The sequence below is a fragment of the Myripristis murdjan genome, chromosome 18, assembly GCF_902150065.1.
Source record: "Myripristis murdjan chromosome 18, fMyrMur1.1, whole genome shotgun sequence".
Lineage (NCBI taxonomy): Eukaryota > Metazoa > Chordata > Actinopteri > Holocentriformes > Holocentridae > Myripristis > Myripristis murdjan.
In genome coordinates this window covers 12,048,644-12,071,539 of record NC_043997.1, presented here as the reverse complement: position 1 = coordinate 12,071,539, position 22,896 = coordinate 12,048,644, and the positions used below count along the sequence as shown (strand labels likewise).

At 41.3% G+C, this 22,896-nt stretch overlaps 1 protein-coding gene across 2 annotated transcripts; it reads left to right on the top strand.

Moving 5' to 3' along the window:
- Positions 1 to 1,519: 1,519 nt before the first annotated feature.
- intu (inturned planar cell polarity protein) lies at positions 1,520 to 22,896 on the top strand. Of its 2 annotated transcripts, none has more exons than XM_030076980.1 (17): positions 1,520 to 1,779; positions 2,752 to 3,350; positions 5,302 to 5,387; positions 9,461 to 9,682; positions 12,010 to 12,125; positions 12,710 to 12,799; positions 13,655 to 13,732; positions 14,055 to 14,238; positions 14,862 to 14,915; positions 15,824 to 15,886; positions 17,101 to 17,310; positions 18,675 to 18,767; positions 19,196 to 19,627; positions 20,243 to 20,337; positions 20,550 to 20,739; positions 20,847 to 20,986; positions 22,080 to 22,896. In XM_030076980.1, exons 1-17 carry the CDS (start codon positions 1,652 to 1,654, stop codon positions 22,189 to 22,191), a joined length of 2,892 nt encoding a protein of 963 aa, XP_029932840.1. In that variant the 5' UTR covers positions 1,520 to 1,651; the 3' UTR covers positions 22,192 to 22,896. The 2 variants fall into 2 exon arrangements, with proteins under 2 accessions (XP_029932840.1, XP_029932839.1); XM_030076979.1 differs by having other exon boundaries at positions 12,007 to 12,125.

The window sequence follows — 22,896 nt, the reverse complement described above, 5'->3', positions numbered from 1 at the left end:
ACACTAACCCTATCAAACTATTTCAGAGGGACACTATAAAAATATCACAGCGAAATTCTAAGTTCCTGTAGAGCTGTAAAACCATTGGATAAATAAAAAAATATCATCTACTATTATTCAATAAAGTCATGATAAAAAACAGGTTACCAAGTGTTATTGGAATAAGTGCTGTTATTTTTGTTAAGAAAAATCCTTCAATGTGTTGAGCAGTAAGATATTTTAATCCAATTTAGCACTACAACTGTGGGCTGATGTTCTGCTTTTTGTTGGGACCTCACAGTAGGCGGGTTTTCACTCCACCTGCCAAGAAGACTGCCGAGGCAAAAAACCGCTCTGCTGGCCTGCAGAAACACTCAAAACTCAAAGAAGGACCCAGCGCTTTCTTCTCTCTCTGAAAAGCGTATGCATTGGGGAGGCCGCTCACCAGTTTGTGTCAGTGATTGACGTGAGAAATTGGAGGAGGACTTTTCCTGTTCTTGGAGACGGAGTTCAGCTTGGCATTCATTGTGATCAGGACTTCATATTGGGACAGAGGAGAGGATTTGATTGATTTTCGTAGAGTGTGCGTGGCTCAGGACTACCAGTTTCAGTTTTTATGCATCTTGTTTTTCTTTCATCATCTTTCTGATCCCGTTGAGTTGAGGAATTTAAGCTGCGTGTCCACGATAACAAAACTGGAGACATCTTATTACTGAACGCACTGGTCCCAGCAAAAAAAAAAAAAAAAAAACATGAAACACAAATGATGTTTAACATTTCTATAGATGGAGCATCATTCTCTAAGAATTTGGAGGACTTCGACTCTATTCGCAGTGTTCTCCTTTACAGGTCAGTGCAGTTGGCCAATGGCGCACGTCTACTGCTTGGATACTGTAGTGCGTGTGTTTTGTACATCTTTAAGCAATTCGCCCATAGTTGTGTGCGTTGTTTGTCCACAGGCACTTGGTTGAAATTTGCGGGATGCCGGAGGGGATTTAAAAACCTCGTGCAAGTCTGCAAAGGGTGGGGGTGGAGTTCGGGGCGGCAAAATAAAAACGCAGAATAAGTGAATTTCTGTTAAGAGTAAGTGAATCCAGATTGCATCTTCAACCAAAAAATCACGTTAATATTTAAGGACTTGGCATTTTGTTCCGCAGCGCAGTGAGTTTAAATAACCTTATTATACTCGGTGGTATATAGTTTTAGCTTCTATAGTACAATTCTAATATTCTTAAGGCGCGTAAGCCGGTTTTATTGTACAGTATTCAAAGGCAATTTTTATACGATTACTTTTGTTTATTTTGTTTGTATTTTGTTTTGTTTATTTTTCGGATTTTTATATAAAACACGAGCAGGCTATGGTGTTTGTCTGTTTGTTGCATTATTCAACGGGATGACAGTCTCAGCTGCCAAATGAACCAGGATGGCAGCGGACTTGCATTCCTTCCTGCTCCTGCCAGAAAAAAGTCGTCTGCTCATCCAGAAAGCTTGTGTGTTGTCAAAGGCAACGGCGTGCTCCACCAATCACGTTGAACGTCTGTGCGTCACGTGGTACAGAGCAGAGCACTCGTATGCGGACAACATGGCGAGGAGAATACCACAGCTCGTTTTTATGAAAATTTGGCGGGTTTAAAGCAGCATTTATGCGAAAACTAAAGCACTATAGTACAATATGGCGTCTACAAACGTCCGCGGTGGCGGTATGACTGTTGCTGTTGGCGGTCAAACGGAGGATGGAGAAGATTACTACAGTGATAATAAATCCACATCCTCGAGTTACAGCAGCTCCAACTACTCTGAGTAAGAAGCTAGTTTGACTCTGAATGTGATACCAAAAAAAAAAAAAAAAAAAAAAACAGCAGAAACTAGTAGTTTTAGGTATGCCAGGCCAGTTCAGAAATTAAATATTGTGTGAGAATCTGTGTGAAAAGGCTCTTTAAAGCACAGACGTATATCACTGTGTTTAGCAACCTAGGAGTCTGTAACCTGATATGTAAACAGGAGCTGTTGACAAGTGATAGTGCTTAGGAAATGGATCTACTGTGTGTTTTGTTGTTTGAGCTAATTTACTCTTATACATATTGTCCAGGGGTGTGTTTTGTGAAATAAGGCTTAAAAGCCATCTGGTTTCTGAGTCCATAGCTGTGCCAAAGAGGGAGTGTCCCTCATGCACAAGGTTTCCATCTCTCCTCCCTTTGAGCTTTTCATAGTGTGGGGAAATGTTTTCAATTTGGGAGGTTAACCTTCATAAATAATTGTATGTTTCTTAACATGCACAGTGAATTTATAGATGTTGTGTCTGAACTGCCTACCACAGGTTCACCAAAGGTTTAAATTTAGAGAGACCAAAAGAAAAAAAATCCTGGATTTTTTTTCCCTCTCCCATTATTCCCCCTATGATGGACTGCTTATTTTCCCTGAGCTGTTTGTGTCATTCACAGTTCAGTGTCCTGTAGTGACACCTTTTTCTCAGAAATACCTCTATATTTGGAATGGAAATTAAATTTGTCTGGAAAAAGGAGAACTGGGTCCTTTGTAAATAAGACAGTTATGGGAAGCTAGTTCGTGTAAAACTGCATTACCCCACACTGTAAATATGGCAACTTATATGGTAGGGATAAAAACTGACATTCACAATAGCCATTTACTAACCTTCATTATGAACCACTCTAGCCACTATTTAAGCCTTTTTCTCTGTATGCACCCCCTTCTCTCAGTCCAGCTGTACTCTGTGACACTAGCTCTGTTTTGATATTCTTTGTTTTCCTTCAGTGACTTGGAACCAGAATGGCTGGACGACATCCAGAAGAATGGCGAACTCTTCTACCTGGAGCTGAGCGAGGGAGAGGAGGAGGCCGTGTTGGCCCAGGCCACTTCCAGTCAAGGTGTATCCACCAATCATGTTCGTTTCAGTGAAAAGGAGGCAGAAATCATTACAGAGCAAAAGAAGCAGCGCTGTGGTTCACTGGCGAAAGGAGAGCCTGCACTGAAGAGACTGGCCAGGATCCTAAGGAGAAAACGCCGGCCATCCCAGCGCCGAGGAGGGAAGGACGGGGGTAAAGACATTTCCTCGTTGACATCAGCCCCGGCATCCATCTTAAAGAATCAGGCAGGTCAGAGGCAGGGTGTGATGGTTCAGCAGCAGCAGCTGAAGGAAGTATGTGTCTACCTCAACCCTAAACGCCTGGGAGGCTCATCCTTGCCTCTCTCTGACAGAGGAGGCCTGCTGGAGGCTCTGCTGGGGGTGGTGCACCACCCCTCCTGGAGTAGAGGCCAGGGAGATTCTGCAGCGGCCCGACGGGAAGAGAGGCTCATTGTTCATGGTTTGGTTCCAAACAGCCCTGCCATCAAGTGTGGCCAGATCTTGATTGGTGAGACTGGATTTACAACTACTAATTGTATTTGTTTAGTTGTCTAGTTGTTATGAACATTAAGCAAGGCATAGGACGTTAGCCAACTCATACTGCATCAGCTAAACAGCAGAAATATGGCTATTCCCTAGAGCAGGGGTGGGCAACCATGTGCCATGGAGAGCCGAGAGGCTGCAGGTTTTCTTTCCAACCAAAAACTCCACCAGGTGATCTCACTGATTACCTCACCTTCAAGCAGAGAGGAGGGACTAATCAGTGAAATCAGCTGGTGGAGTTTTTGGTTGGAAAGAAAACCTGCAGCCTCTGGGCTCTCCATGGCACATGGTTGCCCACCCCTGCCTTAGAGGGTCATGTGCTATGGAATATTGTTCAGTGTCTTAATTAATCAAGCAGCAGTCTGCCCAAAACTTCTTCGAGTGATGCAAATTTGGCTCTACTTTGAGTCAGGAGTAAACGAAACAAGATTGTTAAGACTTCCAGTGAGGCATCAATATGTGTGCACATTCTGGGACAGGTGCATTGGGAGACTTAATATTTTTAAAATCACTAACACCATATACACCATATAAATTGAAAAAAATAATTCTTGATTAATACTTGATCTACCTTGTCCAGGATGCAGTCACTCCAGCTGTGAAGCTGTGACCTCTTTGCAGAAATAGCAACAGAGAAAATCCCGCTATGCAAAAACAGTTCAGGTCCCTTACATACAACAACATTCATTTTCCATCTCTAAAAAAAACACTGCCAAAGCATTGCTCTAAATTATTACAACCTGGTCACAGCCACCCATAGTATATAGAGTCTCCTTATGAGAAAGGGTAAACAGTGACTACAAGATACAGTGCTTGGACAACCTCAGCTGGTTTTAGCCATTTATAAAAGAAGATGGACTGTGATTTGTGTAGGGCTTTCAGTCAGTTAAGAAGTCTGTGATTTTAAGCAGTACTTAATTTTGTTATACTGAGGACTGATGATTTATTATTCTGCACCAAAAATATATGGCTATCGCAATAGCAATGTTTTGAAATCCCAGTGACAGCTATCAAGAGCGACAACACATGAAAGCCGAGTATCATTATTTGGAGTTATTCTGATACAGGCAAGGGTTCAATAGCAATTGTGTTCTTCTTTGCCATCTTTTTGAAAGCAAGACATCTTTAAAGTAACTTTCTCCTATCTGAGCTAATCGGTGGGCAGTTCCTCCAAGCAGAAAGAAGAATGCCAATTGCACTTCACCACAAATGACTACCCACATGAGTTACTGTTTAGAGAGGCTTTTATACAGCTCACACAGCACCACAACATGCTTAAACAATTAGAGTGGTCAAATACCTGAAATAGCTTTTGTTACAGAGAGGCGGCATGCCTCTCTGCACAAAAAACAGGTGAATCAGCGTTGGTTGTCACATTCTGAACAGCACTGTTAGAGCCTAGATGAGTAAGGAAAATATTTAAATACCATTTAAAGGAATACTCCTACGTTTTGGGCAAAATTCCCTTTTTACGACTTACTCAGACTGAGATCTTCGATGCCATTTTCATGGTGTCAAACATATTGTGTTAGCTTAGCATAAAGGCTTTAGGTCTATAGGAGTCATTAGCCTAGCTCCATCAAAGTGAAAAAAAAAAAAAAAAAAAAAACTTACAGCAACTAGTTAGATGTTGGAACTGGAACTGTTGAACACGTGTCCTTCTGTCTAGTGCAGTGATCTATGCACCTCTCAAGGTATAGGTAGATCTCGCACAAATTTACTGAGAACACTTTGTGCTAGAGCTGGGAAAGTTAGAATCATTATAAGGTGACCTGTAAGCAACATCTAACATGTATGTGGATCATTTAGTATGTCCTTGAAAAATCCTGGAAAATGATTTCCCTAAAGGAGTGGGAACCTTGTCTACATCACTATTTGACATTATTCTCTTTTTGTGCATTTGATTCTGTGCTCAGGTGACGTGCTTGTAGCAGTGGACGATGTGGACGTGACCACAGAGAACATTGAGAGGGTGCTCTCTTGTATCCCAGGGCCAACACAAGTAAGCGTCTACAAATCTTCCAACATCAAATAAATGTTCAAAATTAGCTAGTGTTTCATGGGATTCTGCTAAAGACTGATCACAGTTTCGGTCTTTGTTACTACACATTAAAACACACTATGCATCATCTCTACTGAAGGAGAGCCCCCCTTTACATCACTGTCACAATTTGAGTGTGTTTTGCCAAACCTTTAGAATATACAATTTTTTCCATATTGAATTGGCCTGCTCAATCCATAAGGTTGGATTTAGGTCTTCAAAATCTTGGCTTGTCACACACAATAAACTGGGACCGACAATATAGACATTAAGGTGCTTTATGATGCTTTCAAATGCATTGGTTTCTCTCAGCTGCGAAAATGTGTACAGAAAACACCAGTCAGCGCTGTTAGGCATTAGGAAACCAGCAATTACCGAGCAATGATCCTTTGATCAGTAGCTAAAAAATCCACAGTTTCTGCACAAATCATGCCCATTTTCACCAAAAAGCAGGATGACAAAAAAGCTGGAATTTGTAAATGACAGAGTGTGCACGGGGATGATGGTGATCGCGGTGAAGAGACTGGACTGCGGTGTGACTCTTTTTCGATGCCACAGGAAGACAACAATTACGATGTGGGATCGAATGCTCAGCTGATTAGAAGATGTTGTCGGAAACTAAATTACATTGTAGGGAAGGACAGAGGGATACATATATATATTTTTTTTTGGAAAAATACAAGGTTCTTTTGGCACTGAAACAGTTCTTGAAAAAACTGAAATAGAGTTGTATTGCTGACAGAATGATTGTTTTGTGTGTGTGTGTGTGTGTGTGTGTGTGTGTGTGTGTGTGTGTGTGTGTGTGTGTGCGCGTACGTGTGTGTGTGTGTGTGTGTGTGTGCGTGTTGGAGGTGGTGGCTCTGTATGCCAGCCCTCCCAGATGGAACATAGACAGTAGTTATTATGTGGGAGGGACAAATATTAGTATTACAGTCAGTCTACCATGCCCTTTGCTAACCCTCATAGCTGAATGAACTACAGTTTCTCGTGTGTGTGTGTGTGTGTGTGTGTGTGTGTGTGTGTGTGTGTGTGTGTGTGTGAGTGAGTGAGTGAGTGTGTGTGTGTGTGTGTGTGTGTGTGAGCGAGCGAGCGAGTGAGAGCTGAATGACTGACATCAACAGACTGGAATTCCAGTAAGAGCACCCTCCAGCCTGGCCACATCCTTATTATTTATGATGAGAGAAAGTGCTGCAGTTAGCCGGCTCAGTCTCTTTACCCAGTAATTTCTGAAAACCCAGGGTTTGCCTTTTTGGCAGTTTTCTACTACTTTTTCATGTCAAATCGTGATGCCGTCAGAACCATCATCAAAGCTATTTTTCAGATCCTTAAAGACTGTTGGAGAGCTGAGGATAAAGTAGCTCGAAAACCATTTTCCCACTTTTATCTGTGTTGCCTCTCACTTTCCAGTTTTCAAGACTGAGTGGGCCAGTCAGAATTACCAATTGAAAAGCACATCACATGGTGTTTTCACCGTCGCCGAGCTCTTCTTTAATAATACCCCTAAAATTGGCTGAAATGGCTTGAAGCCCAGATTTGGGCGCCTGCTTGAGTGGCCGGCGGCCTGTGGTTGGTGCTGACAGGCCTTGGAGATGTCTGGCAGTGATCACTGGATTAGAAAAATACAGGCTACCAACCTTTTTGGAAGGTAGCGATCAGAAGATACAGTGTCTTTAATATATAATGCTAAATTTTGTACATTTTGGTGGCTTGAACATGACACAGACTCTCAAAGTTAGGGGTTGGATTCTCTTTCCTATTCTAAAAAAAAAATGCATGTGTAAAAAATTTATGGTCAAATAAATGTATGGGTTGTCAAGGTACTATAAGGTGCTTTGGATCAAAGCGCCCAGTAAATGGCATATTTCACATTCTGTGTTACAGTCAAACCCCAAAATATAGCTGGGGAATGCCCAGTGACGGTGATGTGGTTAAGACTTAGCTCGGCATCCTCAAGTGCCCCTCTCTTGTGCCTCCCTCTGTTCTGTCTGCCTTTCAGCTCTTCTACTAAATGTCTAAATAAATGAACAAAACAACTGCTTTGGGAATTTTATGGCAGGAAATTGTCCTTGCATTACAGGTCCATCACATTGTGCTTTGCATGAGTAAAACCAAAATCTATCTGGCAGCAGCATTGCTTGAAAATGAATTTTATCATAGTATCATAGAAATGAGATTAATTGCTCTTCTAGCCATTCTTTACATTGTTAATTGTGCAGTGACACTTTTATTACTAGCCATACAGACTACTGTAATTTCCTCTTTACGCAGTTACCTAACAAGTCTATATGAAAACTACAGCTAGTCCAGAGTGCAGCTCCCAGAATCTTAACTACAACAAAGAAAAGTGATCACTACTTAAGACCATGCACTGGCTACCTATATCTTTTACAACTGATTTTAATGTTCTTTTACTTGTTTATAAAGCTTGAAATGACCATCTTCTCCGTACATCAAATATTTTCTTTCATTTTATGTCCTATCCAGATCACTAAGGTCCTCCACAGCTTATCTTTTAAACGTTCTTTATGTGTCCCACTAAAGTATTTTTGTCTGTGTTCTTTTAATTTTGCTATGTGAGGCACTTTGGGCTGCATGTTTGTATGAAAGGTGATATAAAAATAAAGTTGAGTTGAACTTACAAGTGGATTGTACTGCAGTGACTGATTGTACTATGTGGCATTTGTATGTTCCCACTGTTTTGTTGTTTGTTTCCTCCCAAAGTCCAAAGAAATGCAGGTCAGTTGACTAGGAAGACTCTAAGTTGCCCATAGGCATGAGCATGATAGATGTATTTTATGTGTTTGTAATATGTATATGATGTATTAAGTGTGTTATATGGTATGTAAAGCCCTTTGAGACATGCCCGTGATGAAGGGCGATATAAATTGACTTGACTTGACAGAGGCTACTCCTCCCGTTTCTCACATCTGGACTCTGGTCCTGATTTATTTCAATTAACATCAACTTAGCGTCTTAGCGGGCCGCTGAAGTGCTGACAAGTTTTAGCCCACAGTCAGCACAATGTGTGTATGCAGGTATTCTATAATTATGTCTCTATGATGTTGTTTACTGTCTGCACAGTGTAAGTGACAGAATCTATAGCCTTTCCTAGTTTTACATTTAATTTGACTGTTATTAATTGTGATTTATGTCCAGATTTCAGTAATATATATGCGTGTGGTGAAATCTGGTCTGTGCTGATATGCAGACTTATGCTGGATATAATATAATGCTGCCTGATTGTACAAGATCTTTTTATACATGATGGACCATTTTAACAAAGAGACCACACAGTTGCTGGTCTTGGTTCTGCTGTCCCATCTTCTGCGCGTGTTTCCATGTATGTGCTTGTTGGATTTCCATGCACGACTGCTTCAGTTTCCACCATGGCTTTCTATGAATGGCAGCGTAAAAAATACAGTACTATGGAATGGAAAGGAAAAGTACAGCATGCTTACGAGAACAAGAGAAGATAGGCTGTCTGTTGTCTTGCCACTTCTTGGGCTTGCAGCAGTCTGGTTTTAATTTAGGCAAACACACACACACACACACACACACACCAGCACACACAGACACAGATCCTGCTATTTGTTATGCTGTGGTCAGGTCTGGATGTCGGTCTCACTTTCACTCTGACAATTATCATTCTGCTATTCAGTTTTCTACCTTTTTCCTGAATGAATGTGTGATGATGGGAGTTTTCCAGCATTGGGAAGCATGGCACACAAGCGCACCTCCATTTTCCTAACATTGACGCACGGCCAGTGTTGAAATCCTGTCGTCTCTTGCCAAGTATAATCATCCAGAGCCATGCTGACTCCCTGACTTCTTGCTTTCAGCCAAACCCACAGCTAAAGAGTTTGGAATGAATGAAAACTCAGAGTAATTTTGAGGGGGAACAATGGGTATGACAATGATGATGCTGTGGTCTAGTTGGATAACTGCATGCCCTGCTCTCTCTTGTTCCTCATCTTGCTCCTTTACTCTCCTTCTCACTGGATTTTCACAAACCCCTCTCCTCCTATCTTCTCCAGGTGCGGCTGACCCTGGAGACGGTGGGTCCAGTGGAGGGGATCAGTGGTGACAGTGGTGACGCTGCATCAGTCCAGAGGCTGAAAACCACACCTCCAGTCAGCCAGCTAGTGCGTCTGCTGTGGGGTGAGGACACAGCCGAACTCCAGATGTCCATAGGACACATCCCTCACATCGTCATGTACCTGTCTCTCAAACTGGACTCATCATCACCACAGGAGGAGGTCAGTTTGGAAAAAACTCACAAAAACCTCACAAGGATGCAAAAGGGAAAAAAAAATCTCAAGAAGGTCAGAACAGAAAGGGATCACAACGAGTAAAATAGGTGTTGAAAGTGGGCAAATAATGCATAAAGCAATAGAGTTATTGATAATAGATGGAACATGAACAAAATAGACAGAATAAACAGAATATGAGTACTGAGTCGGCATCTAGAATGAGTGCAGGGACATAATGGCCAGGCCCAGGTATTTTTCCATCTTTTAAGTTGCTCATGGAAACTTGATTTGCAGTGGCCAAAGGCAACCCTTACCTAGAGCTGCACAAGTTACATTTTTACATTTGACCTGCACTGAGCCTTTTGAATCCAGCTGCATCCGCCTCGTTCATTCAGTATTTAAAAACAGAATCATTTGTTGATATGTTTACGAGGTGTATCCCAAAAATTGAGTGTGAAAATGACCTTAGCTGCATAGGAAATCCCAAACCCTGGTAGTGAGAACTCTGGCTCTCCTTGTGTTGCTCAGATGTGAGTCAGACACTTGAGATAACTACTGCTCTGGATGGCCTCCAGGGCCTGTGGGCGCTGCTAACAGAAAACAGAAAAAGAGAAGAGAGAAAGTGGAGGAGCTTGGCCCCCCGAGCCCAATTCCTGTCAATAAATAATCCGTCACTTTGATTCTGTAAACTTTATTCCTCCCCGTGGAGAATCAGCACTTGCACTTTTTGCTCAAACACTGTAGAAATAAGCAATCACAGGAGCATTAGATCTGTAATTACAAAAATGCAGTTACTGTTTTAATGGAATCCCTGCACTATAAATCCTTAGGCTGTATTTTTCATCTTGTAGAGCAGGGCTCAGTCAGAGGTCAGCTCGCCTACAAGTGAAGTGTTAATCCCAAGTTGTGTTTTCTTGCTTTGTGGGGCAAGCTACACTCTCTTCTCTGACCAACACCTCCTACACTATGATCACATTTTCCCAGTGGAAGGCTAATGGAGGGTTTATGTTTTCTTTATGGTTGCACTTCATGGTTCTACGGTTCCTTTTTTTTCTCGTGTATCTGTGAGCCTGATTTTTTTTTTTTTTTTTTTTTTTTTTTTTCATTTTGACCCACAGGCAGTGAAGATAGAGTATGGGTTGTCTGGAGCCACATCAGCCAGTGGTTGATTTTCTAAATGACAGTGCTGTGCAGGAACCCGCTAAACTCTGACTTTGATTTTTTAGTCTCTTGATTGTAGGGTAGCTGTAATTGGAGAGGTTTGGTGGTAGTATTTTTGAGTTTGGGCTGTGTGTTCGTTTTGTGATCCGAGTATTTTTTGCCTTGTGTGCCTGCATGCACACGCAAGAGGCAGTAGAGAGAGGAATTAAGTGTTTTTGCTGCCTCAGTTGGTCTGTAGAGATTTAATGTCGGTTTTCAGCGGCACACACAGGCTTTAGCGTGGGCGCCTGTGCGTGTCTTTGACCCCAAGGTGAATATCTTCCATAGGCGGTTGCTTGTGTCTTTGTTCTGGTTGCCAAGGCTGTGAGGCCCGTTCATTCAAGGTTTTCATCCCTTCACCCACATCCCAGTCTTCTGATCCTCTCAGCAGCTCCTCTCCACCCTACATCCTTCAAAGTCCATAGCAAGCCGGCAGGAATACTAATATCACAAACAATGCACCAAATCTCCCTCAACCACTCTCTTTTCTCTGTGAGTGACTGTGCTCAACAGTTTGTACCAAGTGTTTTTTTCTGGGACATGTTGCCCTGTTAAATAGTAGGAAAAATTTATTTTTTGAAATTTGTAATAGAGTAAAGACTATATTAAATATGATCTAGATGGACAGGATGAGTAGGGAAAAAGAGACACAGACAACAAGTTAATTCAAATATATCCAGTTCCTCATGAGTGGTTGTTTGCCTAGACTGCAGTCCACTGTCATGTGTGTGGTTCCTGAACTCTTGGTTCCATTAATAATAAATGTTTTGTTTATTCCTAAATAATAACCAGTTTGCAGTAAAATTAATGGAATTAATGGAAAGCCTCATTCATTCGTTTTGTTGTCATTATAGTCACCATTTGTGGAGTTTAGAGTATGGACTCTGGTGATTATTAGTTTCAATTATTTTTTGCTGACATCTCATGACGAGTTTAAGGGCCGTTTACACTCACAGCTCTCCATCCAGCTCAAGGCTAACCAGCGATTATAGTTTTCAGACTGTACGTATTGTCCAGACTGTAATTTTCACATGCCGCAGAGCAACACTTACCAGATAATACAAGCTTTGCTGTGTGTGTGTGTGTGTGTGTGTGTGTGTGTGTGTGTGTGTGTGCGTGCGCGCATGCAGCAGGAGATCCTGTATCAGTACCCGGTGTCTGAAGCGTCCAGCCAGCTGAAAGCAGTGCGAGGGATCTTCCTCACTCTGTGTGACATGCTGGAGAACTTCACCGGGGGTCAGATCATCAGGTGACCTGAGACCTAATGCAGTTTTATTTTGGTAAACATCACTAAATCACTGTCAAATTCATTGCGACACCTCGGTTTAATTGTCCTTAAATAAGGGGCATGAGCGACAAGTGTGGTGGTTTCAGTTTCCCACCAACTTCTGCAGTCGTGAGTTTTCTCTTACACTTTACTTTTTTCCATTGATCTTTCACTTGTTCCACCATCTGCCATTGTAAGAAGCCCTGACAGCTTTAGTGTTGTTTGAGCTTGAAGAACAGGACCTCTTTCCTGTTTTGTGTCATTAAGGGAACCAGCAGATTTACTGTCAAATCCAAACCAAACTCAGAAAGTGTAAATAAGATGAATTATTGTGGTCATGATTTAATGACGTTATAATGTAACACAGAGAACTTTTAACTTTAATTTAGGGAACTTTTGGAATCCAGTACTGATCCTGGATTTATAACTTTCCTCCTCCATTGTTCTACCTGTCACTTATCTCTGGACTTTTCCAATCCACTGCCTCCCTCTTCATTTTTTCCACACACCTCACTCACCTTTTCCCCCTTCTTTTCTTTCCTCCCATTTTCTGTCTTCTCCCTCAGTTCCTCTCTCCTGCTGGGGAAGCATCTGGTGCATGTGGGCTACTGGAAGGAAAGCAACAACCTGTTGGTCATCGGTCTGCCAGCTGAGAGGTAGAGGGAGGCAGCATCAAAAAGCACACACATACTACACATAGATTATTACCCTGTGAGAGTCAAAGTCAGCCATATGGTGGCTCCACAGCATTTCATTTGAACTGAAGTCTTTACCGAGAAGAAGGAACAGAGAGATCAAATACACACACACCCATCATACTGCATACCGTAAGAGTCAAGAGGGCTTGACAGCAGATCTTCAAGGTTTTCATTTTTGAGTACCAGGTTACAGGCTAATTTGCATTTGATATCATCCCACAATAAAATGCTGTAACGTTTTAAGTTATTAACCAGCTTTGTATTGCTTCTGACTTGCCAAGATTAAATGACTCCTTGTGGGCTGGAATCATTCCCAGTCACGTTATCAAATATTATCCATAGTCCTGTATCCTAGAGGCAGCATGTCATGACATTTTTTCCAAATGTTAGGCTACCTATCCTCCAAAACTGCACAGTTTTTGGAGCACAGAATCATTTAAGGGCATGATCTGTAAAAATAATTGAAAAGGAACGTCCCCTTTTTAAATCTCAGGTTGCATATGTTCTTTTGCTGTAGGATGAATATATTTTTAATGAGTATTTGCTTGTGAAACCATAGCCAAATATAATCCAATTTGGCCCCTTGTCATTCTTAGCAGCCAGACCAAATTCATTAATCATCTCATTTATGAAATCATCTCATTCTTAACCAAGTGCATGAATTGTTTCTTGAAGGAAACCCACGTGTAGGAAAAGCATGCTTTGATGAGACATTTTTCCTGGACTGTAGTCAAGATATTTGATAAACAGGCGATCTGCTAAAGCTGAGGTTTATCCAGGTCTATGTCTGACTTTTTTCCATATCCCCTACAGGGTTCCGCTGCTGTATCTCCAGACGGTGGTGGGAGGCGTAGTCCGGACACTAAAAGTGATGTACGGCTCCTTGGACAGGTTGGTTGGTCCTACGCTCCCGCAGAGAGAGATGTCATTTCCCCGGCTGAGCCGAAGGGCTAGAGACTCCAGTTTCCGGCTGTCATTTCCAATGCTTAATGCAAAATATACTGCAGTATAAACACTATGCTCTACCAAATCAAAGCAGAAGGCAGTTTCCACCTGGGTTTAAAACAAAGTATTCATTGTCACACTCCATCTGCCCCCTCTCCTTTGCTCCTTTGCTCTCTTCCAAATTTTATGCATCCAAAGAAAAAAGAATCCCTATGTTTGTGATACACTTTTGTCAATCAAGCTTTTAAATCCATTGTTTCCTCCCTAGTGCATTCTGCAAGGCAGACCACGCTCCCAGGTTGGACCACTTCTTCTGCTTGTTCTTCCAGCAGCTCATCCAGCCATCCCGCTTGACGGACAGCTCCTCAGCCCCGCCCACCGACATCTCAGGGACCCTTTTCCTGGATGGGCTGCCTGCAGTGCGATGGCTCACGCTGCCTCCTGAAATCAAGGTATGTGTGTGTGAGTGTGCATATTAAAAATTCGAGATCTAATTAAAATAACCAAAATAAGCTCTGTTTTTAAGTCATTTTCCTGTCAAATTAAATAGTAAAGGAACACTTGTTCAGTGCAGGTGGTGTTTGGGGTGTGGGGTGCCCTTGTATGAATACAAAAAACAAAACAAAACAAAGAATCCAAGGCACTCTCCTCTGTAGCAAAAAGAGATTTCAGTTTATTGCCATAAGCCATGATAAAAGGCTTCTCTTTTTCTTTTTACTTTTACTTCTTTAGGGTGCTGCAAACAAAGAAAAATTAACACTGGGCATTGTTTTCATATTCCGGTTAAACAGAAGCAGGTGTTAATTGATTTTGGTTAACTTGTAGTGTTGAGTATGTACATACAGTGCCCTCTAGTGTCTGACATGAAAAATGACACATTATGTATGAGACACTGCTAGGTTACAATAAGATGACATGAAACATTAAAGAGCTCCATGTGGATGTAGGGTCATGTCAGAAGAGAACAGTGTATACATAAGACTGGAACAGAGGGAACATGCTATAATTCAAACCTTTGTCATGCTAGTGATTTAAGGTTATTCACTTTTGTTGACTTTGGTTTCTGTGTCCACAGATGGAGGTGGATACTGTCCTCTCTGATTTTGAGTCTTCAGATTTTGGAGAAATGGTAAGACTTAGTGATTCACATACAAAAAGTAGATAATTTAAACATTATTTTAAGGGTTCTGCTATGCTATTGTCTCGCTAGAATCTAAATTGTTGCTAGATAGAAGATGCAGCACATTTGCAACTTGAGATTCCTGTTAGAAATGGATATTTTCAGCTGTTTTCACTGATCATGCTCATACATTACTTTTCTGCTTTTGAACAATTTACTTTAAGAAAGTATGTGTTCCCTGGGGGAAAATGTTACCATAGCAAATTAATCACAAATAAATAAAGAAGACTTGAAAGAAGAATTAAATAAATGTTCCCAGTGATTTTATGATTCCTAGTTATGGTGTTCACTCCATGAGCTCACGCACACACACACACAGGTTAGCTGAGACACCATCTGTCTTGTGGCTTCAGCAGGGTGAAGAGGGAGAAGGTTAGGCTATTTCTGGAGGTGTGTGTGTGTGTGTGTGTGTGTGTGTGTGTGTGTGTGTGTGTGTGTGTCTATATTTAATGAGAAACTAATGGGGTCTGGGATGTCCTTTGTATGCACAGTATTAACTGATTACATGAACCTGTACTTGAGGACAGAGAGCAGCTGAGTCAAAATGAGAAATTAGGAATACTGAAGCAGAGAGAAGTTTAATGAAAAGGAAGACCAAGAGTTTTCAAGTTACTATAAAGATTAGCCCTATCAATTATTTTACTTCAGTCTCCCTTTTCAGCTGTTTAATATCTTATTTTTTATTATTTCAGATGAGATAGATATCCGCTATTTCAATAAACATTTGAAAAGCACTTCTCTGAAATGAATATAAACATGTTAAAATGAAACTCTACATTTTATTTTCTTCTTCATCTCCATAATCTCATGTTTATCCAAACGTTTATTCCAATAGTAAAAATTATCTTATTTTTCAGTCGGAGGACTTTTTTGGCTTGAGGCGTCTCTATGTAATTCTTGGTTCCTGTCTGTTCTACAAGGTAAATATCATACCACACACACACACACACACACACACACACACACACACACACACACACACATACACACACACACTCACACACACACACTCACACTCACATACACGCATACATACATACACGCAGATACACATGCTTCATAATCATCTATCTCACATATTCATGTTCTCATGTTCCTCTACCACACTGTCAGATGCCTCCAGATAACAACAATGAAAGAGTTAAAATGTTTATATAAATGGTCTTTCACAGCAGAGAACATGATGATCCTGTTGTCTGTCTCAGTGGCAGATCATCCGCCCAGCTTCTCTGTTAAATTATTAATAGCTGGAAAAAGGAGAAGGAGGTCAGTGAGTAGCAGCCTGTATTGTATTGTCAGAGTGAAGGTGTGACAAACCTCAGAGGACATATTATGAGAATGCCACCAGTTTGTTTAAGGATTGTGGTTTCTTTCATATAGTGTCTGTATGCACATACTGAAGACAGAGGAGTGTAAATAGACTATAACTTGGCAGTTTGAAACCTGGATGGACATCAGATTACTTTTGTTTCAGTGAAAGGTGCCCTTTCACCAGGTTTTAACCCTTTGAAATGTGAACAGATTCAAAAACATGAGGGGAAAAGGCAATGAGCAACTTAGCAGGAAATGACCTGAAAATTTGCAAGAAGATAGTATAAGTTTACAGGAAAATGACCTTGAAATTAGCTATGTGATGTCCAGAAAATGATATATGTAGTTTTTAGAACTATATATATGAAATTATGTTATAGGAAAAATATTTGCTTTATTGGGTAATTTTCAGGTCATTTTGTTTCCTTTTGTTTTTTACTTTTTGGTAATATTAGGGTCATTTTCTTTTAAGTTTTTACCTTCTTCCCATGTTTTTGAAAGAAATCAAATTTATCTGCTCATGTTTTTAAAGGGTTAAGGATCAGACCCCCAGTTGAAGTGATTTTGCCCTAGAGACCCTCAGATTGCTTGAATATCATACTTGAAAATTAACAAATAGATTAAAATTGGTGAGATTAAAACATTATGAAAACAATCCAACATTTTTTTATTGTAACAATTTTCTTGTGAGTTAAATTTTTGTAAAATTAGACAATTCCTGATGTTGCAAAGGACCTACTGGAAGTCCCTCAAGGACCCCTGGTGATAATTAACAAAATATTCAGATCAATTCCTTTGCTTTGGTCTTCACCACCACCACCAGGCCTACCTGATCGCCAACCACTTGCCTAAAGAGGACCTGCTGGATGTTTGTCTGTACTGCCAGCACTACTGCCTGCTGCCGCTGGCCTCGGAGCAGCGTGTCGGCCAGCTGGTCATCTGGAGGGAGGTGTTCCCCCAGCACAGGGCCCAGCAGAGAGCACCAGGCTACAGCCAGCCGCATGGACGACACTTCCTGCTCATAGTGGGGCTGGTAAGAAGGAAAATCATTCACTATTTGTCATTAAATTGTTTTAATTCAATATTGTTTAGATAAATTGTCATTGGAGAAGAGTTACACCTCCACAACCTTTATTTATCCAATAGAAGTTTGCACACACCTGCTCTTTTTCACCAGAACTCTATTTGAAAATTGCTTGGATTTTGAATAAACTGCTTGAAACTGCTGGAAATTGCAATTACATTGGTTTCATGGAAAATCTCAAGGTCTGTGACACATTTTTTGTCTCCCCTCTGTGGAATGCTCTCACTAAATATAGTTTTAGCTGTTAATAGCACAATAATGTTTGAGTTAATATGATGAATAAGGGAAATAATCATTTTTAGTAGCTGTAAACTGCCATAGGGTGCTGGAAAATCTTAAAAATGTATGTTGAAAATGCTCTGAAAGTGAATTTGATTTAGAGAAAAGGTGTAGGAACCCTCCATATCATGCTTTCAAACTATGCATGTTTGGAGAAGTATACTCGAACTTATGTTTTCTCATTTAGTTTGGTCGGTTTGGTTAGGTGAGAACAACACCATTTAAAGTCAGCTGGCACCAAATAACCGCAATGCAGCCACCTTAAAATACAGGGGTCAGTCCTCCTCCAAGCAAACTGTGGCACAGTTTGTGTGTAAGTTATAGTGAAAGTGATCTGAGCAAACTACAGCAAACAACCCCGAGCAAAAGGCTTCATGGGTGTTCATGGGAGACAGATGATGAAATCTTACACCCAGCACTTACTCATGATTGAAAAGTCGTGAAAACAACATTAACTGAGGACAAACCAGAGTCTGTGTTGATGCTCATATTCGCCAATTTATTCATTTGTTTTTATCTGTGGTATGAGCACCACAGAGGGAAAATAAGGACACAGAGCACAGACAAAAAGTTACAAGGACTGGAATCCAATTTTTTTAGACTCCCTCACATTAGTGTATCATAGAACAAAACTGTTTATCAACCCAGTGTTTTTTTTCTAACAAAGCAGCAGTACCTCTTGGCAATAGAGTCAACATGCTACAGTGTACGACTAAGCTGGTTTTTATGCTTGATATATGATCACATATATTTCTGTAGTATTTTTGTGTCTTCTTTGCCCTCCAGTTCATCTGCATAATGCCATGTCTCTCCCTGCTGTTGTTGCTGGCCATATAACACACTTCCTTCCCTCTACTAACGCTTCAAAACTCCACCAACTCTTTTCTGTCCTCTTCTCTATCCCCATAAACAATATGCTCTCTTTCCTCCTGTCCACATTTGTATGTAGTCCTCCAGTATCTACCTACTTTAGAATTTGACCATCATACAAATACTTTTTTCTCTGCGTGTATTTCTCCATCTCTCCAATCTAGAGACACTTCATGCAGTGTGTGTTGTTGGAAGCAGGCGGCTGTGCCTCCCCAGCTTTGGGCTCTCCAGGACCTGATTGTGTTTACGTAGACCAGGTGAACCCTGCCTCTTCCACAGTGTTACACCTCTGTGTGAAAAAGAAACAAGACATCATGATTACGTTGAATTGAAGATCAAGTTCCTGCTTTATTTGTCCCAGAGTGTGATTACTTCTTCAACCACAATGCACTGTAGACAAGACAAATAATCAGATTATAGGAATACTGCAATGTTTTGAGCAAAACAACCCTTTCCCGACTCAGCCAGACTGAGACAAGATGTTCGATACCATTTTCACCTCTGTATGTCCAGTGGTTCGGTTCCTATGGATAGCATTTTTGTTTGCTTAGCATAAAGATCTAAAATCTATGGGAGTCATTAGCCTAGCTCCATCTGAGTAAGTCGAAAAAATCCTGTAAAAGAAAAGGCATGCATGCCAACACCCATACATCGATCTGGAACACGGTTATGTCCCAACCTACAGGTGAAGGCCACCCTGCTGCAGCTAGAAGTGTTGGAGGCAGGTATTGAGGAGCGCCTGAATGCTCCTCCAACCCCCTGCCTGTCCTGTGCCGACTGGTTCCTCCCTGCTGCCACAGCCCGTGACCGTCTGGACGGCCTGGCCTCATCCTCACCCGTCCTCAGCAAACTGGCCGGGGCTGTTAAAGGCTCCTCATCAGGCTCCAGGGGCCGCAGCCTGTTCGGGGAGAAGGCGAGGAGGTCCAGCCCCCAGAGGAGCCTGTCAGACAGCGGGAGCGAGGGGCAGGCAGACACAGGGACGGGGTCTGGTTCATCGATGGCCCCGGCTCTCAGTCCACATTCCACGCCGGACTCAGCAAGGAAGCTGGGAGGACGACGCGACTCGCTCGGATCTGGAGGGTCTGATGGGAGTGGAGGCAGCGGGGGAGTCTTCAAGGTACTGTCTACCACCATTGTTTCATACTGTGTTTACTTTAGTCGATAACCAGGGTTCTGAAATTTTTGTTTGTGAAATTTCTGGAATGTCATGGAAATTTTGAAAAGTCTAATTCCACACAGGGAAAGTCAGGGAGTGTAATAAATTCAAGTTTTCATGTCGTGGACTTGCATAAACTTGTGAATACACAAATAACGCGAGTTTCACGTTTTCACATCATTCATGATGTGGAAATTTGTGCACCACCATTTGCACCACCTGGCTCGAATTTTTGTTATTTGTGTCCTTGCATTAATTTTGTATGCAATCGCACCACATGAAAATTTTTTGGTGTTTTGATGAAGGAAAAAAAAAACTCATATTGTGCCTACACTCGTTATGAAAGTTCAGTCATGAAAGAGTCAGAGAATTTCTCTTTTGACACAGTTGGAACCTTGGCTGACGTACTCATTAATCATTAGATTCTGATACTACAGCAGTTCTGAATATGTAAAAAATAGAATTTGTTGAGATTATACTTATTACAGATTGCTTATTTCATATTTCTTATTGTATTGTAATATGAATTATTAACTGTCATGTTTTAACCTTGCTTGTTATGTGCCTTGACATCAGATCCCCAGGATGAAGCACCCTAACCCGTTCTACCTGGGCACCCTGAAGAAGATCCTGACTGAGAGGGAGACAGAGGAGATGTACAATAACATGAAGTGGGTGATGGAGAAAGTCCATTCTTTCATTCATTCATTCATTCATTCATTCTTTCATTCATTCTTTCATTCTTTCATTCATTTCCTTTCACCCAAGTTTAATTTATCTTGAAGACTTGACACTATTTGGCAAAATTCACAGAGAGACATTTTTTTTCACCAATTAGTTATCAAGTCATCAACCCTGACTCTTAAGTTCTCTCTTGTGTCAGACTGACATCGGGTGCTGAGAACACTCTATTCCACTACGTCATGATGGAAACCGTGCAGGGGATCTTCATCGCTCCCACACACAGAGAGGTGGCCCAGCTCAGTGGCTCCATACACCCACAGCTCATCCGCAACTTCCACCACTGCTGCCTCTCCATACGGGCCGCCTTCCAGCAGAGCCTGCCGCCCAGGGTGAGGAACGATTTATATTTCAAAATGTTTAAGCCTCATAACCACCACTGTTGTATGCATCATTGAGATTTTTATTGCAATCCTGATTCATATTTTATGTCCTGCAGGGCCGTCGCGGAACAGACAGGCCACAGGGCAGTCGGGGTTTGGGCCCAGTGAAGGAGCATGGGGTTTTGTTTCAGTGTAAACCTGAGAACTGGACCGACCAGAGGAAACCAGCTCCCACCATGACTTACTGGGTCATAGGGTAGGTTAGCTTCCAATAATGGGCAGTTCACTTAACTTAAATGTTTTGTTTACCTAGTAGACAGCCAAATTATCACTGATGATCTTGTGTACACTTCCTTAATGTGTTTAGCATTATCACTCCCTTGGTTTTGGTCACTTAAACCTCAGTGGGACAAAGAATTAAAAATAGTTAAGAATATGACAAGTAAAATTTGTTAAACATCATGGTCACACTAAGACAGAGTTCCTGTGTTCACAAACTTGCATATGTGAGCTGTACCCAGGTCAGATTTTTTTCATTTTAGATCAAATCCAGCTGTTCACTATGTCAGTTTGACTGTTTGCTGTTGTATTCAGTATATTTTGACATTTAGAAAATGAAACCACAATAATAATCAAAGCAATAATAATTAAATTCAGTGGCTATACAAATACAGAACAATAATAATAATAAAGACAATGATATGCAGGTCATACAAATCTATGGGTCTGGTCTATCAAATCATTAAGCCATTAAGACATCATTAAAACAGGGAAGACATTTTACTAGTCAACTTGAATTTGCTAACAAAATGCATTGGTACCATTGCTACTAGCTTTATTGGAATAATGAGAGAGCACACAAGTATTTCTGGTTAAATTAGGCTCTAAAAGTTCCTCCTTTTTTCTTTTTGATACAAAATGAAAATGATTAAATTTTGAATCATCAACTAGAACAACTGCTTGGCTACAAGAACGTCAGTCGACTGAGAGGGTTATGATAGATAATTTGACACGTTGACTTTTAGGAGGATGCCCTACATGCACGATGTTGGTACCACATGAAGGGGTCTGTTTTCCTCTGCAACTACCCATGCCAAAAACGTATTTACCGTACTCATGGTACTGTAATTTGGATTTGTTAAAACTAGGGCTGTACCCAATTCACAATTTCCAGTCAGCTAAGAGTTGGTCTTTGGCAAGACAAACCAACCACCCACATCCCCAACCTGCATGCTGTGATATTGGACCATTTTTGACATATCTGGGATTAACATCACTACACCTTAATTTACAAAACGAATGTCTTGTTATTTAGCCTCATTCTTGTCTGTTTTGTTTTTCTCCTGCAGGCGGATGCTTCTCGAACCTGTGCCTCAGGAGTTCTATGTGTGTTTCCATGACTCCGTAGCAGAGGTTCCTGTAGAAATGGCCTTCAGGCTGTCATTTGGTCTGGCCTTGTGACCCTTCATCTCCCTCCTCAGACGAATCATCCTGATAGACACACACTGCAAGGCATCTTGAACTCATTAACCTTCATTTACATTCTCAGACAAATAGTGGCGATAGCCGTGCTCACATGAGAGCAAAAATGAGAATTTTGTGCCAGTCATCTGAATTTCTGTGGGATTGCTAGACTGAGCTGAACTGGGTCACAATCTCAGTGTGCCTCCTTTTCACAGATAATTTCCTACAGACAAAAGGCAGAGCGGCTGCGCCCGCGATAGGCAAATACCAGACCTGCCTGCTGGCCTCAGGTTCAAACCAGGTCGTCTTGTGCCTTGTTATCCAACTGGATAAGACGTTCCACAACAAGCGCAGCTCTGCATTGGCCTTGATGTTCTGGGTTTGCCTTCTGCGCTTGGCTTGTGTGGTTTTGTCTATAAAAGAAAAGCCAATTTCTATGAATACCTCAGGAACCATGCTGCAACTTGTCATAAAAGCAGACGGGATGTCCCAGTGAGAGCAGCTGCTCTGTTAGCCCCAGCAACGCTGCCCAGACCAAATAAAAATGACTCCTGCTACCAGCATCTCTATGTTCAGAAAGCAAATAATGTATTAATATTTTCTTAATTTTTTTGAGGTGGATATTCCATTTGTAACTTTATTTAATATGTACAGTTTTGTATGGAAACTGATAAACATTGTGACAGCTAATAAAAAAGATAC